Source organism: Cherax quadricarinatus, chromosome 28, assembly GCF_038502225.1.
Source record: "Cherax quadricarinatus isolate ZL_2023a chromosome 28, ASM3850222v1, whole genome shotgun sequence".
NCBI lineage: Eukaryota > Metazoa > Arthropoda > Malacostraca > Decapoda > Parastacidae > Cherax > Cherax quadricarinatus.
This window is the reverse complement of record NC_091319.1, coordinates 1,454,772-1,471,128: the sequence shown is the minus strand read 5'-3', so window position 1 is coordinate 1,471,128 and position 16,357 is coordinate 1,454,772. Positions and strand designations below refer to the sequence as shown.

General features: G+C 40.6%; 1 protein-coding gene across 3 annotated transcripts in view; it reads left to right on the top strand.

Annotated features, from left to right (window-relative positions):
* LOC128693201 (uncharacterized) overlaps window positions 1-16,357 on the top strand; it is a 102,252-nt gene that overhangs the window by 69,116 nt on the left and 16,779 nt on the right. For all 3 annotated transcript variants that reach the window (XM_053782685.2, XM_053782684.2, XM_070089298.1), the window contains one exon: window positions 4,323-4,391. In XM_053782685.2, coding sequence (XP_053638660.2) covers window positions 4,323-4,391 — 69 coding nt within the window. The remainder of the gene's footprint in view (window positions 1-4,322; window positions 4,392-16,357) is intronic.

The window sequence follows — 16,357 nt, the reverse complement described above, 5'->3', positions numbered from 1 at the left end:
TACTCAAGTCCCAATATGACTCAGTTTTTAGCAAGCCGCTAACCAGACTGAGAGTCGAAGATCAAAATGAATTTTTTATGAGAGAGCCACAAAATTTGATTAACACAAGCCTATCCGATGTTATCCTGATGCCAAATGACTTCGAACAGGCGATAAATGACATGCCCATGGACTCTGCCCCAGGGCCAGACTCATGGAAGTCTGTGTTCATCAAGAACTGCAAGAAGCCCCTATCACGAGCCTTTTCCATCCTATGGAGAGGGAGCATGGACACGGGGGTCGTCCCTCAGTTACTAAAAACAACAGACATAGCCCCACTCCACAAAGGGGGCAGTAAAGCAACAGCAAAGAACTACAGACCAATAGCACTAACATCCCATATCATAAAAATCTTTGAAAGGGTCCTAAGAAGCAAGATCACCACCCATCTAGAAACCCATCAGTTACACAACCCAGGGCAACATGGGTTTAGAACAGGTCGCTCCTGTCTGTCTCAACTACTGGATCACTACGACAAGGTCCTAAATGCACTAGAAGACAAAAAGAATGCAGATGTAATATATACAGACTTTGCAAAAGCCTTCGACAAGTGCGACCATGGCGTAATAGCGCACAAAATGCGCGCTAAAGGAATAACAGGAAAAGTCGGTCGATGGATCTATAATTTCCTCACTAACAGAACACAGAGAGTAGTCGTCAACAGAGTAAAGTCCGAGGCAGCTACGGTGAAAAGCTCTGTTCCACAAGGCACAGTACTAGCTCCCATCTTGTTCCTCATCCTCATATCCGACATAGACAAGGATGTCAGCCACAGCACTGTGTCTTCCTTTGCAGATGACACCCGAATCTGCATGACAGTGTCTTCCATTGCAGACACTGCAAGGCTCCAGGCGGACATCAACCAAATCTTTCAGTGGGCTGCAGAAAACAATATGAAGTTCAACGATGAGAAATTTCAATTACTCAGATATGGTAAACATGAGGAAATTAAATCTTCATCAGAGTACAAAACAAATTCTGGCCACAAAATAGAGCGAAACACCAACGTCAAAGACCTGGGAGTGATTATGTCGGAGGATCTCACCTTCAAGGACCATAACATTGTATCAATCGCATCTGCTAGAAAAATGACAGGATGGATAATGAGAACCTTCAAAACTAGGGAGGCCAAGCCCATGATGACACTCTTCAGGTCACTTGTTCTATCTAGGCTGGAATATTGCTGCACTCTAACAGCACCTTTCAAGGCAGGTGAAATTGCCGACCTAGAAAATGTACAGAGAACTTTCACGGCGCGCATAACGGAGATAAAACACCTCAATTACTGGGAGCGCTTGAGGTTTCTAAACCTGTATTCCCTGGAACGCAGGAGGGAGAGATACATGATTATATACACCTGGAAAATCCTAGAGGGACTAGTACCGAACTTGCACACGAAAATCACTCACTACGAAAGCAAAAGACTTGGCAGACGATGCACCATCCCCCCAATGAAAAGCAGGGGTGTCACTAGCACGTTAAGAGACCATACAATAAGTGTCAGGGGCCCGAGACTGTTCAACTGCCTCCCAGCACACATAAGGGGGATTACCAACAGACCCCTGGCAGTCTTCAAGCTGGCACTGGACAAGCACCTAAAGTCAGTTCCTGATCAGCCGGGCTGTGGCTCGTACGTTGGTTTGCGTGCAGCCAGCAGCAACAGCCTGGTTGATCAGGCGCTGATCCACCAGGAGGCCTGGTCACAGACCGGGCCGCGGGGGCGTTGACCCCCGAAACTCTCTCCAGGTAAACTCCAGGTATTTCCATTAATTCTTATGGGAAATATTAATTTGGTTATCGGCCATTTCGGTTATCATCTGACCTTCAGGAATGGATTATGGCCGATAACCGGGGGTCTACTGTATATACAATAATAGATGTAAAAATAACATTAAACTGGATTGAATTAACTTAAAAGTTTGCCGGGTCACCATCTGGAGAAGACCTGGGCCGGAAGTACCGGCGAATCAACATGAATGAATGAACTTAAAAGTTAATATGTTCAAAATGCCAACCTCAAACTTTTATGTTAAAAATTAAGACTTTGTACAGAGAGGTAAGTCCTAAAACTCATTCAAGCCTCATCCATATGTGATTTGTTTGCAATTGTGTTACTGCAATTTTGTGAATCATAATGAGACATTTATTATGGCTACATTTCACTTCCAAGGAGCATTATCAAGCAAATATAAACAGTACAAGGACAAAGAGTAGTATATGAAGGGATCATGGTGAGAAATAGGAAGAAAATAAGCAGACCTACTGGCCCATACTAGTAGTACAGTAAGTCCTTGCTTAACGTCATTTCATTATAACATTGGTGAGAAAAATTAATTGATTCCCGGCCGGGAATGGAAAATATGGAAAGACCTAAATATCTGGATGGAGGACATGCACTGGTGTAACTATCCATGTTCACTAATGGCCACATAAATGAAAACTAAGTTTATTTGAAGATCTAAAGAAAAAACAGGGTTCTAGTACTGAAAATGAAACCTTTGTGGCAAGTCAAGGTTGGTTTGAGCATTTTAAGAAACGTTCAGAACTGCATTACATATAGATAAGAGGCGAGTGTAAGTGCCAACAAAGAAGCCACAGCTGCTACCCAATTTTACTATGATGTCAATTTCCTCCCTTATGCTGTTTGTATTTAGTTTTATGATATGTAGCATTTTTCTTATAATTCTGAAAAAAAGTGTGATAACTAAAACAATAAAAATGTCAAGAATAAATATATGGCTTTATAGCACTCCAGAGTGACATACTACTCCATAGTCATGGCATATGCAGCACTACTGCTCTTCCTCTCAGCTCTTCCTTACCCTAGGAACTTAACCCTTGTTTATATCAATTAGCCTATGGTAAAATTGGTTTCGTTATATGTCATTTTGCTGAAAGTCGCAGTTTCCAAGAACCTATCGACGACATTAAATGAGGAGTTACTGTAGGGAAAGTTCCTTGATGCTAGTGAGGAGCTCTTGATCTAAGGAAATGGACCTGCCTTCCTTATACAGTGGACCCCCGCTTTACGATATTAATCTGTTCCTGAGAGCTCATCGTAAGCCGAAATTACGGTGAGACGAATTAATTTTCCCCATAAGAAATAATGGAAATCAAATTAATCCGTGCAAGACACCCCAAAGTATGAAAAAAATTTTTTACAACGTGAAATATTAATTTTAATACACACAAACTGAAGAAGACATGCACAATTACTACTCTACTAAGAATAGAATACCTTTATTGAAGATCTGGTGATGATTGATGGGATGGGAGGAGGGGAGTGTGTGTTAGTTATTGTTTAGAAGGGGAATCCCCTTCCACAACTGGCATAGGCTTCTCAAAGTTAGCCCCAAACCCTTCAAAATCTTTCTTAATTTCCATACTAATTCTCACCCTTTTTACCATAGGGCTGGCACTAGAAGCTTTCTTGGGGCCCATGGTGACTTATTTTGCAGTTACAAGCACAAAAAACACTGGGATAAGGTGAAATGTATCGAATGTATGCGTGGATGCGACCGCACTGGCTGGCTTGTAAATACTGGTGTTGAGGCCACACGTGGGACACGTCCCGGACAAATCGCGTGAGGCGAGGCAAAATTTTTGCATTCAAATATATCGTATGGCAGATTTAACGTAACGCGATGCCATCATAAGGCGGGGTCCACTGTATTTAATTCTGAAATGGATATTAATGTGGCTTCACATAATTTTCCTCTGTAGGTGTCTGGTTCTATTATAGCTATGCAGGATTATTTCTCTGAAATCATAGAGCCAGTTACAAACTACTTAAGAAATCCCAATTAACTCAAGATCACTGAATCAGGTAAAGTATTAATACATATTAAATTTGTACTGTTTTTGCTACCTCTTTTATGTAATAATTCATACTTAAAGTTGTACCACTCAGTACCTATGTCTCAAGTAAAGTACAGTCTGTAATCATTAAGATTAATCTGCCTAAAATGCACATGCATGTTAGTGGCTCTCTTTTGTGCTTAATATTTTATTACATGTAAACTAAATGTACATTTTTTTTATATTGCTCAAAGATTTTTTTTCATCGTGAGGTTGGTGGTGTTTCAGTGTTGTTAACATTCTTTGTTCAAGGTGTCACATAAATCAGCACTCATAGATGTGTCTCTTGAAATGTGCTCCTAAGTTTCCCACTATTTCTCTGATGTGTACTCTATCACAGCCTCTACAGGGAAGTATGCAAACTTGTACTAATTGCTGCTTGCATAGTATTATTATGAAGTTCATCATTATCTTTCTTTGTACAGGCAGTGATCATGCAGTAGATCCTGAGAGGAAGTCTCCCATCAGCTCCCATCAACCATCTTCATCACAATGTCAGTCAGTCTGTGTATATGTGTGCATAATGTTTGTTGCATACGTATACTGTATACATATTTAGAATGGTTTATAGCAAGAGTACACATGTACTTCCTTTGATAAAGCTCTCTTTCAGTGAAACTTTGTCTTATTAAAAACCTCTTCTACTATAGATGTCTTTGTATTGCCTGTTATTACATTAATATTCTGCAGGCATTCTTCACTTAACGACCTCCCTGTTTAACAACCACTCAGGCTTATGACCAGCTCTCCGACCAGAGTACTGTAGTGTATTTTACTTTTTTATTGATTTTTAATACCTAGTTCTATTTTTAATGGACTAAAAACTTTATAAATGGTACAAAGGTGACATTGAAACAATATCTAAAGATGGCTGACACAAACCCACTACCAATACAGTATGCTCGAAATAATATACTATCTTTATTTTTACGTGTACAAGGTACACAATCCTAGCTGACATCAATGACATAGTACTACATAGACAGCCACTTGTTATGCCGAGCATTTTGGGCAAATTAGGTCAATTTTGTCATAGGATGTGACCCACGCCAGTCAACTAACACCCAGGTACCCACTTGACTGATGGGTGAACATGGACAACCGGTATAATGAATCACGCCCATTGTTTCCACCCTTGCTGGAAATCGAACCCTGAACCTCAGTGTAAAGTGAGAGCTTTTACCACCAGGGTATGGGCTAGTGATTATATCATATCAGTAAGGGGTGGCTCCTCACTTAATGACCAATTCGCTTACCAACCTACTCTTAGGAACGGAACTTAGTCGTTAAGTGAGGAGTACATGTATTTATCTTCCTCATTCAGTCTTCCTTTTCCTTTTCCATTACTATCTTAACCCTTAACCCCTTGACTGTCGCAATCCCCAATCCTTAGGTGTCTCCTGGTGTCGCAAAATTTAAAAAAAAAAAATTATTTTTTCTTATGAAATAGAGAATCCTTTTCCGATTGTAATGATACCAAAAAAAACGAAATTTGATGGAAAACTGACGGAATTACGCTCTCGCGAAGTTAGCGACCTCGGTGATATTTACAAATCGGCGATTTCGCCCACTTTGAGCCCTATTTTCGGCTAATTCCATTGTTCCATTCGACCAAACTCATAGCTATTTCTTTAGAACTCCATTTTGTCTATCAATTGAGTACAAGAAACTGCCCATTTACCAATTTCAACTACCCAATAACGTGGTCAGAAATTTGCAATTTGGCCAATTTCACGAAAATTAAAAAATATGACAATTTCAAAATAAGGTCCAGAATGAACAATACAGACATTCCTGGCTCTAAAATAACATTTTTTTTGTTCATCAGTCATGTCTCCAGGCCCCTCTGATATTACTCTTGCTTTCTATTTTGAATTTTTATTCAATCAAAAAATAGAAGATTTACTATTAAGCAGACTACTGCAATACTGTAATAATTGTATAAATAACATCAACCGGTTATTTTCATATAGTCGGACTTGAGTCCTGGAAATGGGAAGTACAATGCCTGCACTTTAAAGGAGGGGTTTGGGATATTGGCAGTTTGGAGGGATATGTTGTGTATCTCTATACGTATATGCTTCTAAACTGTTGTATTCTGAGCACCTCTGCAAAAGCAGTGATAATGTGTGAGTGTGGTGAAAGTGTTGAATGATGATGAAAGTATTTTCTTTTTGGGGATTTTCTTTCTTTTTTTTGGGTCACCCTGCCTCGGTGGGAGACGGCCGACTTGTTGAAAAAAAAAAAAAAAAAAAAACATCAACCCATTCATGACTGCATATTAGAATTCCTAGTTGGACATTTATTGGACAATGACATTTGTTTACTTTTGAACATTGGCAAAAATCAAACATTTCCCTAATTTGAGCTCCATTTCCAGGTTCTTTTAATAGTAAAATCAATCAAAATTACCTCTATTTCTATAATATATTTTTCATTCTATCAAATGAGACCAAGAAAACGAGAATACAACCATAAATACTATACGAAAATAGACTACAAAGTCGGCATTTTAATTAAAAAAAATGGTCGAGTTTTTTTTTCATTATGCACTGCGTGCTCCAGGATTTTTTTTATATGGTGCACACAGACCACACAGACCCATTCTCTCACATGTGGGCCTACCAGCTTTCTCCTTCTTGATTTGAAGCCGCTAGAATTTATGAGTCAAACACGGTACCTTGTAAGACGTATATATACGGCCGCGACAGTCAAAGGGTTAAACTGTCCAAAAGTAGATCTACGCTTGCGTAGCGCTCCAAACATAGATCTATTTTTTTTATATGGTTTCTTATGGAGAAAATCAAGGTCGGAGCGCTACGTGTGGAAACGTAGATCTACGTTTGGATAGTTGAAGGGTTAATTAACCTCTGTTTCCTCTCTCATCTTTCTGTTTCTTTTTTATTTACGTAAGTGAACACAAAATGTAAGACTAATGGGGCAAGGGGAGTTCATAAATGCAGATTGACTATTAAATCTGAATAATGACATTGAATTTCCATGATTGTAACAATAACAGACAATTCTGGATTGAACAGGTTTTCTTAACCCTTTGACGGTCGCAAGCCCCTTTATGAAACTCATTCTATGTCGCAAAATTTTTGGAAAAAAAAAATTATTTTTTCTTGTGAAATGATAGAAAATATTTTCCCGATGGTAATGACACCAAAAGTACGAAATTTGGTCAAAAACTCTCGGAATTACTTTCCCGTGAAGTTAGCGGTCTCGGCAACATATACGCATCGGCGATTTCACCGACTTTGAGCCCTGTTTTTGGCCAATTCCATAGTTCCAGTTGACCAAACTCATAGCTATTTCTTTAGAACTCCATTTTTTCTATCAATTGAGTACAAGAAATCGCCCATTTGCCAATTTGAACTACCCAATAAAGTGGTCAGAAATTGGCAATTTGGCCAATTTCATGCAAATTAAAAAATATGACAATTTCAAAATAGGGTCCAGAATGAACAGTGCAGACATTCCTGGCTCTAAAATAACATTTTCTTTGTTCATCAGTCACGTCTCTAGGCCCCTCTGATATTACTCTTGCTTTCTATTTTGAATTTTTATTCAAACAAAAAATAGAAGATTTACTGTTATGCAGACTACTGCAATATTGTAATAATTGTATAAATAATGTCAACCCATTCATGACTGTATATTAGAATGGCTAATTGGGCATTTATTGGACAATGACATCATTTGTTTACTTTTGAACATCGGCAAAAATCAAACATTACCCCTACTTTGAGCTCCATTTCAAGGTTCTTTTCATAGTAAAACCAGTCAAAATCACCTCTATTTCTATAATATGTTTTCCATTCTATCAAATGAGACCAAGAAAACGAGAATACAACCATAAATACTATATGAAAATACACCACAAATTTGGCATTTTAATCCAAAAACATGGTAGTTTTTTTATTTTCTCCTGCACTGCGTGCTGCAGGATTTTTTTTATATGGTGTACACTGACCATACAGACCCATTCTCTCACATGTGGGCCTACCAGTTTTCTCCTGCTTGATTTGAAGCCGCTAGAATTTTTGAGCACGTATACGTCAAACATATTGGCTCGTAAGACGTATATATACGACCGAAAGTCAAAGGGTTAATACTAAAGGAATTGATCATAGTTTGTTTCAGATATACTTCTTCTTTGTTTATAGCAGACAGTAGTTTTGTTCTAATTACAATAGCTTCATTAATGAATATTGAAATAAAATTATGGGAATATAATATGTATTGCGAGTTTTGAAAGTAGTTAACAGTATGAGAATGCTACAATTGGGTGTAATGCTGTATTGTTTTGAGTAGGTATTTCTAGTACAAAGTAGCATTAATAATGTATGAACTTTGGGCATCTAGATTTGAAGTTTAAGATTTGGATAATTTTTTTGGTAAAAGTTAAATACATGTATCGAGTATTTAGTTTAGGGTGAGTAGGTGGTTTTTGAGAAGACCCTTAAATTGGTACTCAGATCTGGTTACTTTAGTATTTACTGGTAGTTAATTCCAAATTTTGGGGCCCTTTATGTGTATAGAGTTTTTACACAGTGAGATATGGACACGAGGTACGTACATCAGAGATCTGTGTCTTGTGTTGTGGTCGTGTGTCCTGTTTAGGTTGGTGAGAAGTTTGAGTGGAGGATTTATGTTTGAGTGTAGTGTTCTATGTATGTGTAGGCACATAAGTATGGATGTTCTTAATGGTGAGCAGTTTGACTTTTGAATATTGGTAGGGTATGTTGTCGGGAGTGGGAATTTATCATCATTCTGACTACAGCCTTTTGCTGTGTTAAAAGTGTTCTTAGGTGATTTAATGTTGTTGATCCCCGTGCACAAAACCCATATGTGAGATAAGGGTAGATGAGTGAATGATACAGTGCAAGGAGGGCTGATTGTGGAACAGTGCTGTATCTTTGATAATATGCCCACTGTCTTAGAGATTTTCTTAGAAATTTGTTGAATGTGTGTGCCTGGAATTTGAGGCTGCTGTCAAGGTGGATTCCTAGGAATTTTCCCTATGTGAGTCTTGTGATGGGTGATCTGTTTAGCTTTATGTTAAGTGGAACATTTGCAGCTCTGTTTCCCAACTGAATGAAATAGGTTTTGTCAGTATTGAGGGTAAGCTTGTCATCATCCAGGTAGATATTTTCTGCAATTCAGCATTAACAGTGTTAGCCAGTATGACTGTGTTTGGGTGAGAGAAGACGTATGTTGTGTCGTCTGCGAATAATATGGGTTTGAGTAGCTGCGATGCATTTGGTAGGTCATTGATGTAAATGAGAAAGAGGAGAGGGCCAAGGACACTTGTGGGACACCAACTGTGTTGGTTGAGTGGAAGAGTTTGCTCCATTTGTGTGCACATATTGGCTTCTATTACTAAAGTATGACTTTAGGTAGTTGAGGGAGTGCCCTCTTATACCATAGTGTGTTAATTTAATGTGGAGCAAATCATGGTCAACTGTATCAAAAGCTTTACGTAAATCAATGAAGATTCCCAGCGGGACTTCTTTCTTCTCGAGAGTGGTGTATATTAGTTCTAGCATGTGTATTATAGCATCATTTGTGCTTTTATTAGTCCTGGATCCAAACTGACAGGGGTTTAGTATGCTGTGTGAGATGAGGTAGGAATAAATCTGGCTATGAATTAATTTTTCAAAGATTTTAGAGAGCAGAGGTAGGTTAGATATTGGTCTATACTTATTCAAATCAGTTTGATCACCTCCTTTGTGGATCGGAGTGACACCTCACTATTTTGAGAATTGCTGGGAAGGTGGAGGATTCGATGGATTTGTTAAAGAGTGTTGCAATAATTGGTGACAGTACTTGAGATGCTTTTTTGTACATAAAAGGTGGTAAGTTATTTATGTCCCCTGCCTTGTTTTTAAGGGTGTTGATGATGAGCAAGACTTCTGTTTTTTTGGTTGGGACTAGGAATAGTGCATTCAGGTAGGTACCCCTGAGGTAGTCTGATGGACGGGTGTTTGAGCTTGGAATTTTGCTCGCTAGATTCTTTCCTATGGTGGAGAAGAAAACATTGAGTCTGTTTGCTGTTTCAGCTGGTGGGAGTAGGGGTTTGTCTGATTTTGTTAATGTTTTGTTTTTGGATATCTTTTTAGTTCCTAGAATTTCAGATAGGGTTTTCCAAGTCTTTTTCATATCACCTTTTATTTTATATAATCTGTTTTCATAATACAATTTTTTTGACCTTATCAGGCTGGCAAGGATTGACAAGTAACATTTAGAATGGTCTCTAGTTATTTGACCCATTCTATACTGTTTTTCATATATGTAGGTGCTTTGTGTTAATGTATTTAAGGATGCTGAGGGTTAGCCAGGGACTGTTCAGTCTCTTAGCTGTGATCTGTTTAGTTTTTATAGGGCAATGCTTGTTATATAGGTAGTGGGTTTTTTTTTTAGAAAATTAATACATTCATTCGTATCTGTATATGTTTCAAGCTCATAATTATGCCAATCAACACTATTCATAGCTGTTATAAAGTTATTAACAGCTGTCTTATTATGTAGTCTAAAGGTAACTTTAGTAGTGTCTTGGGGCAATTTACCTAGGTTGGTTATGAGAAAGGTAGAGTAGTGGTCTGTGGTGTTGTCTGTGATTATGCCTGATTTTAAAGGGGATATTGTGTTAGTCCAGATGTGGTCTAATGAGATACTAGTCTCGGAGATTCTTGTAGGTTTTGTTATTGTTGGTAGCAACAAGCAGTTCCTCAGTGTTTGTGAATTCGGTTACTTGTGGGTCCTGGTCATTTAGTAGATTTATGTTGAAATCTGTGAGAAGCAAGTGGTCTTTGTTCATATGTGCATCAGTTATCATGTTTCTTAACTTTTCACTAAAATGGTAAATGTTTGACTCTGGTACTCTGTAGATGTTTATCACTGTGAGGTTTTTTTTTTAGGTCTTTTGATTTAAATTTAGCTATAATATATTCTCCATGTTCATCCCTTGTGCAGGAATTATTTATACATTCAAATTGATCTGAGTAGTATATAGCTGTTCCACCCCCTTGCTGTTCTGTCCTAAAGTTGTGAATGGCTGTATCCAGGAATGGCATAGACATCTGCAGTACCAGGCTTTAGCCAGGTATCATGTCAAAATAAATTTATTATTATTTTGTCTCCTTGAAGATATTGGGATAAACAGTTGACAGCTTGGAGTTCTAAATGTTTTTAATTTAACCCTTTCTGTGCTAATACTAAAAGATTTTTGCCTTGAGAGATGAGGTTATTGGGCAGTGCTCCACATCTTGTGAGTGAGCATAACACCATAACAATGCATTACAGCCCAAATAGTTCATATCCCACTGGTGATATTTGTTTCAACATTCAGTTATAATTACCTGAAATTATCTAATATGCTTTGTCCACCTTTCATTTTGCTCTGGGATGACATTAGACAAGGCAAGTGATGATATTCCCACAGGAGTAATATGGTTAACTGTGGTGCTGCTTTTTCTGATCATCTGCATAACTTTGAGTGGCTTGCTAACCATTTCAACACTAATTCTGGCAGTTGCTTACACCTCTTCATCCTTACACTGCAACACAATGGTTTAATATATTTTTTTCACTTTTACAGTTCTATAGACAATCATGCTTTCTAAGTTTCAACAAAATTGAGCACTAATGTAATTACATTGCAGTTATTGTGATGTTTATCTACTTTTGAAGATATGAAAATCCTCTACTGTCTCATTTTATAGCATTCTTCTTCTATATGATCATACTGTATATACAGTATTTTGTCTTGACTTACAATCATATGGTCAAAAAAAATAACAAAACCTCTCCACTAATTACTATATTCAAACATTCTTCTTTAGTGAAATTTTGCATTTGCATTATACATATAAGCTAAATCATAGGTTTCAATTTCTTTTCTTTTGGGATTATGTTATGAAATGACATATTGACAAGTTCTCATTCCCTTGTGCTTACTCATTTATAAAATGTAGAGAACATGGAATAATGTTGTCATATCATCCTTAACCTTTTCACTGTCAGTCCTGTAATATCATGGCTTGCAAGCCAGTGTCGGTCCTGTAATATTACGCCAAAATTCTAGTGGCTTCAAATCTTGCAGGAGAAAGTTGGTAGGCCTACATATGAGAGAATGGGTCTAAGTGGTCAGTGTGCACAGTGTAAAAAAAAAATCCTGCAGCACAAAGTGCACAATGAGAAAAAAAAAACTCAAGTGTTTTTGGTTTAAAACACCGGCTTTGTGGTGTATTTTCATATGGTATTTATGGTTATATTCTCTTTTTCTTGTTCTCCTTTGATAGAATGGAAGATATGTTACAGAAATAGAGATGATTTTGAATGGTTTACGGAAATGTTTGATTTTTGCCGATGTTCAAGAATAAACAAATCACGTCATGTGTCCAGTACACGTCAACTGGTGGGTCCCTCTTCAAGGGGGGCTCCTTGCTGTGGTGAAGAGGCTCTTGGTCTAAGGAATCAGACCTGTCGGTCTCCTTCCTCAGACCGAACCTAATTACCCCCCAATCCCCCCCTCCCTATCCCATCCTCCCCTTTTTCCTTTCCTCCTCCTCCTCCTCCCCACCCCTCCCTTTTGCCCTTCCTCTTTTTGGCCTTTGGGATTTCTCCCACAGGCGCGCTAGTTCCTAGGTAGGGGAAAAGATACCGGGGTCCATCCCATTCCGTTGAGGTTCTTGGCGGTGGCGTAGTTTGCCGTGGAATCTGGATCGCCTGGGGATGTCCCGATCCCTCTCCGGTACCCCGGAGTAGCTTTGGGTGTCTTTCGGGCGACGGGTGTATTTCTGGAAGCCATCTTTCGGATTCCGGGGATGGTGGCGGATATCCGGCCGCCCTCTCTTTTGTCCACCGAGGTAGCTCGGCAGATGTGAGTTTGCTATCCCGGATTGCTGGTTTACTGGCATGAAGGGTAGGGTATGGCACGGGTTCCATGCTGCATCTGCGTTACTAGCGGTGCTGAGGTCCTCTTGGGCGCGGAGGGAGATTTCTGGCCCTTTCATCCCTCCTGGGAACTATTCCTCCCCGCTCCCCCCTTTTTTTTATTCTTTTTTTTTATTTTTATTTTCTTTTCTTCTTTCTTTTTTTTTCTTAAAAACAAAAAGCAAAGGAATAACCTAACCATGGAGAACCCAGTCCATGAACCCACTACCCCCAGGCTCCTTCTTGATACCGCACCCCATTCTGACCCTGCCTTGTTTTTAGACCACTCTTCGGACACTCCTGATGCCCCTGTACCTCTTGCTGGTGCTGTTTCCTCACCCGCTTCAGGTACCGGGGCTTTGACTGACTCCTTCGATTTGTCTGAACTCCGCTCTCCTTTGACTATGCTTCCGGCTTCTCCCTCTAGGGTCCGGCAATTTTCGAATCGCCCGCCCATTTCACACCGGACCAACTCCGGTCCTACTCCTAAACGCCAACGTCAATCTCCTGATGATGCTCCTTCGTTACCTTCCCATTCTACTCGGAAAAGACCGACACGTCATGCACTCCCTCTCCACGCTCAGTTTCGGACCACACAATGGACTAAATTCTTTACTTTAAGACCGACTTCTTCATCTGCCTACCTTTCTGACCATAGTATTGGCAAAGCGCTCCTGCGTCATGTTGGTAGAGATATTTCATTTCATGCTCTCAAGAGCGGTACACGCATCGTCACTGTCCAGAATGCTACCCAAGCTCATGGTCTTTCTCTCCTTTTGACTATCGATACTACTCCTATCACTATTGAAAAACATCTTTCTCTCAATTCTTGTAGTGGTACTGTCATTCTGCCCCATACCATAGTCCAAAAGAATTTCCAATTTCCAGTCATGTGGCAATGACATTCTTGAACAGCTGGAACTCCAGGATCTCCCAATCCTCAAAGTAGACACTTATGTCCTTCCTGCCCGTGGGCAGAGACGTTACCCTTGCAATGTGGCTCGTTTAACTTTTGACAGCCGAGAACTCCTGTCCTCTGTATATGTCGCGGGACATCGGTTACAGGTTCGAAAGGTGATACCTACACCACAACAGTGTAGAAATTGCTGGTGTTTTGGTCACCCAGCGAAATATTGCAGATCTATGGCTGAATGCCCAGTCTGTGGTGCCGATGACCATTCTAATATATCTTGCAGTCAACCTCCATCTTGCCTTAATTGTAATGAAGCTCACCCTTCGTACTCCTGCCATTGCCATGTCTACTTAAATGAACGTGAAATCCATTGCCTCAAAGAGGCAGAAGGTCTCCCTTATGCTATGGCAGTTACTCATCTCCGCCTCCAAGGGAGACTACCCCGTGTTTCTTATTCTCGTGTTTCAAAACATCCCCCCCACTTCTGGGGTCCCATCTTCTGCAGCCTCCTCTGTTGTTACCCCTTCCAGAGCCACTCCGGCATCTAATCCTTTTGCTGTCCTTGGCTCTGACGTCTCGACTACAACTCAGTCTGTTCTTACATCTTCGCGTCCTTCCACACAAGCCCCAGTATCGACAAGACCTCGTACGACACCTAATACCAATCGCCCCTCTACTTCTCAGAAGTCCAAAGAATCCACATTGCTCAAATCTTCTTTGCCCCTTCCTTCCCTTCTTCCACCTCCACACTTTACCTTTCCAGTCTCTGCGCCTAGTTCTTCCCCTCTCTCTGGCTCTATTACAAGTGTGGAGATTCACCCTCCTCCTTGTACTATGCCTTCCACCCCCATCCCCTCCCAAGTTTCTCCCTCTTCTGCCACCTCCCAGGTTTCTGCCTCTTCTGTCCCCCCCCACACTTCATCTCCAGTCCCTTACACTCTTTCCTCCCCCTCTACTTTGGTACAGTCCATTACTGTCCTAATCTTTACTCACCCTCCCCCTTCTATCTCCAATATGGTCTCCCATACATCATTGAATTCAGAAACACTTGAAGCCATTTCAGAATATATTGCAGAGACTAAACCTTCAATGGACACTGATTCACATCCTGTTCCTTCTCTTCCCTCTCCTCCATCTTCACAACCCCATTCTTCGCAACGCTCCGTTCCTTCGCTGCTTGAACGTCTTCCAATGCCACCACACGTTGACTTTTCTAACCCCTCTAGTCCGTAGGTGCCTTTCCCTACGGATTCCTGGTATTTTTTTCTTCATCGCCAATCATGGCCTATTTACGGTGGAATATCCGCGGCCTCAGGGGTAATGGGGGTGAGCTTCAGATGTTGCTTTCCAGGTTTTCCCCTGTTGGTGCTTGCTTACAAGAACCAAAATTACACTCGGCTGTTTTCCAACCTATCTCAGGCTATAATTTATTGTATTCTTCGGATCCTTTCTCAGATGGGACCTCTAATGAAAGTGCCCTTCTTCTACGCAATGATATTCCGTACTGTCAACTATTTGTCCATACCTCGCTGCATTACACTGCAGCCCGTATCCACTTGAATAAGTGGTTTACAATATGCTCTTTATATCTCTCTCCTCGAGCATTTTCTATCCCAGACTTTGCCTTACTTGTTTCATCCTTACCACCACCACTTCTGTTACTTGGTGATTTTAACGCCCACCATTTCCTCTGGGGGGGTCTCATTGTGACTCGCGTGGCATCCAGTTGGAGGCTTTTCTCGCCTCTCATCCCCTCCATGTTTTAAATACGGGTACTCCCACCCATTTTGATCCTTGTACTCATACTCTCTCTTGCATCGGTCTATCCATCTGCTCTTCCTCCACTGCACTAGACTTCACCTGGTCTGTTCTACCGGACTTACATGACAGCGATCATTTTCCAATCATTCTTACTTCTCCTTCCTATTCACCACCTTTCCGTAGCCCTCGCTGGCAATTTGATCGGGCAAATTGGGATCTTTACTCGCAACTCACTGCTTTTAGTGAGGTTCCTTCTTCATCCTCCATTGATGAGCTCCTACACCTCTTCTCGACGTCAGTTTATACCGCAGCTTCTCATTCTATACCCCAAACCTCAGGCAGGCATTCTCAGAAGTGCGTGCCTTGGTGGTCTCCTGCTTGTGCTCGTGCAGTACGTTTGAAACGCGCTGCATGGGGCAGGTACCGGTACAATAGAACCGCTGAGAGACTTCTTGATTTTAAGCAGAAGCGTGCGATCGCTCGCCGTGTCATCCGTGAAGCTAAACGCACTTGCTGGCGAGACTATGTTTCCACCATCACCTCTGCTTCTTCTATGAGTGCAGTCTGGAAAAAAGTGAGGAAATTGAGTGGTAAATACTCTCCTGACCCGGCTCCTGTTCTACGGGTCGCTGGTGTTGATGTAGCAAACCCTCTCGACCTTGCCATTGAACTTGGCACACATCTGGTCCGTATTTCCCGGGGGTTCCATCTATGCCCCTCGCTTCTTTCCTCAAAGTCTGCCAGAGAGTTAGTACCCTTGGACTTTTCTTCTCTCAGAGAAGAACAGTATAATGTGCCTTTTACACTTCAAGAACTGGAGGCAACGCTCTCAGCTTGCCGATCATC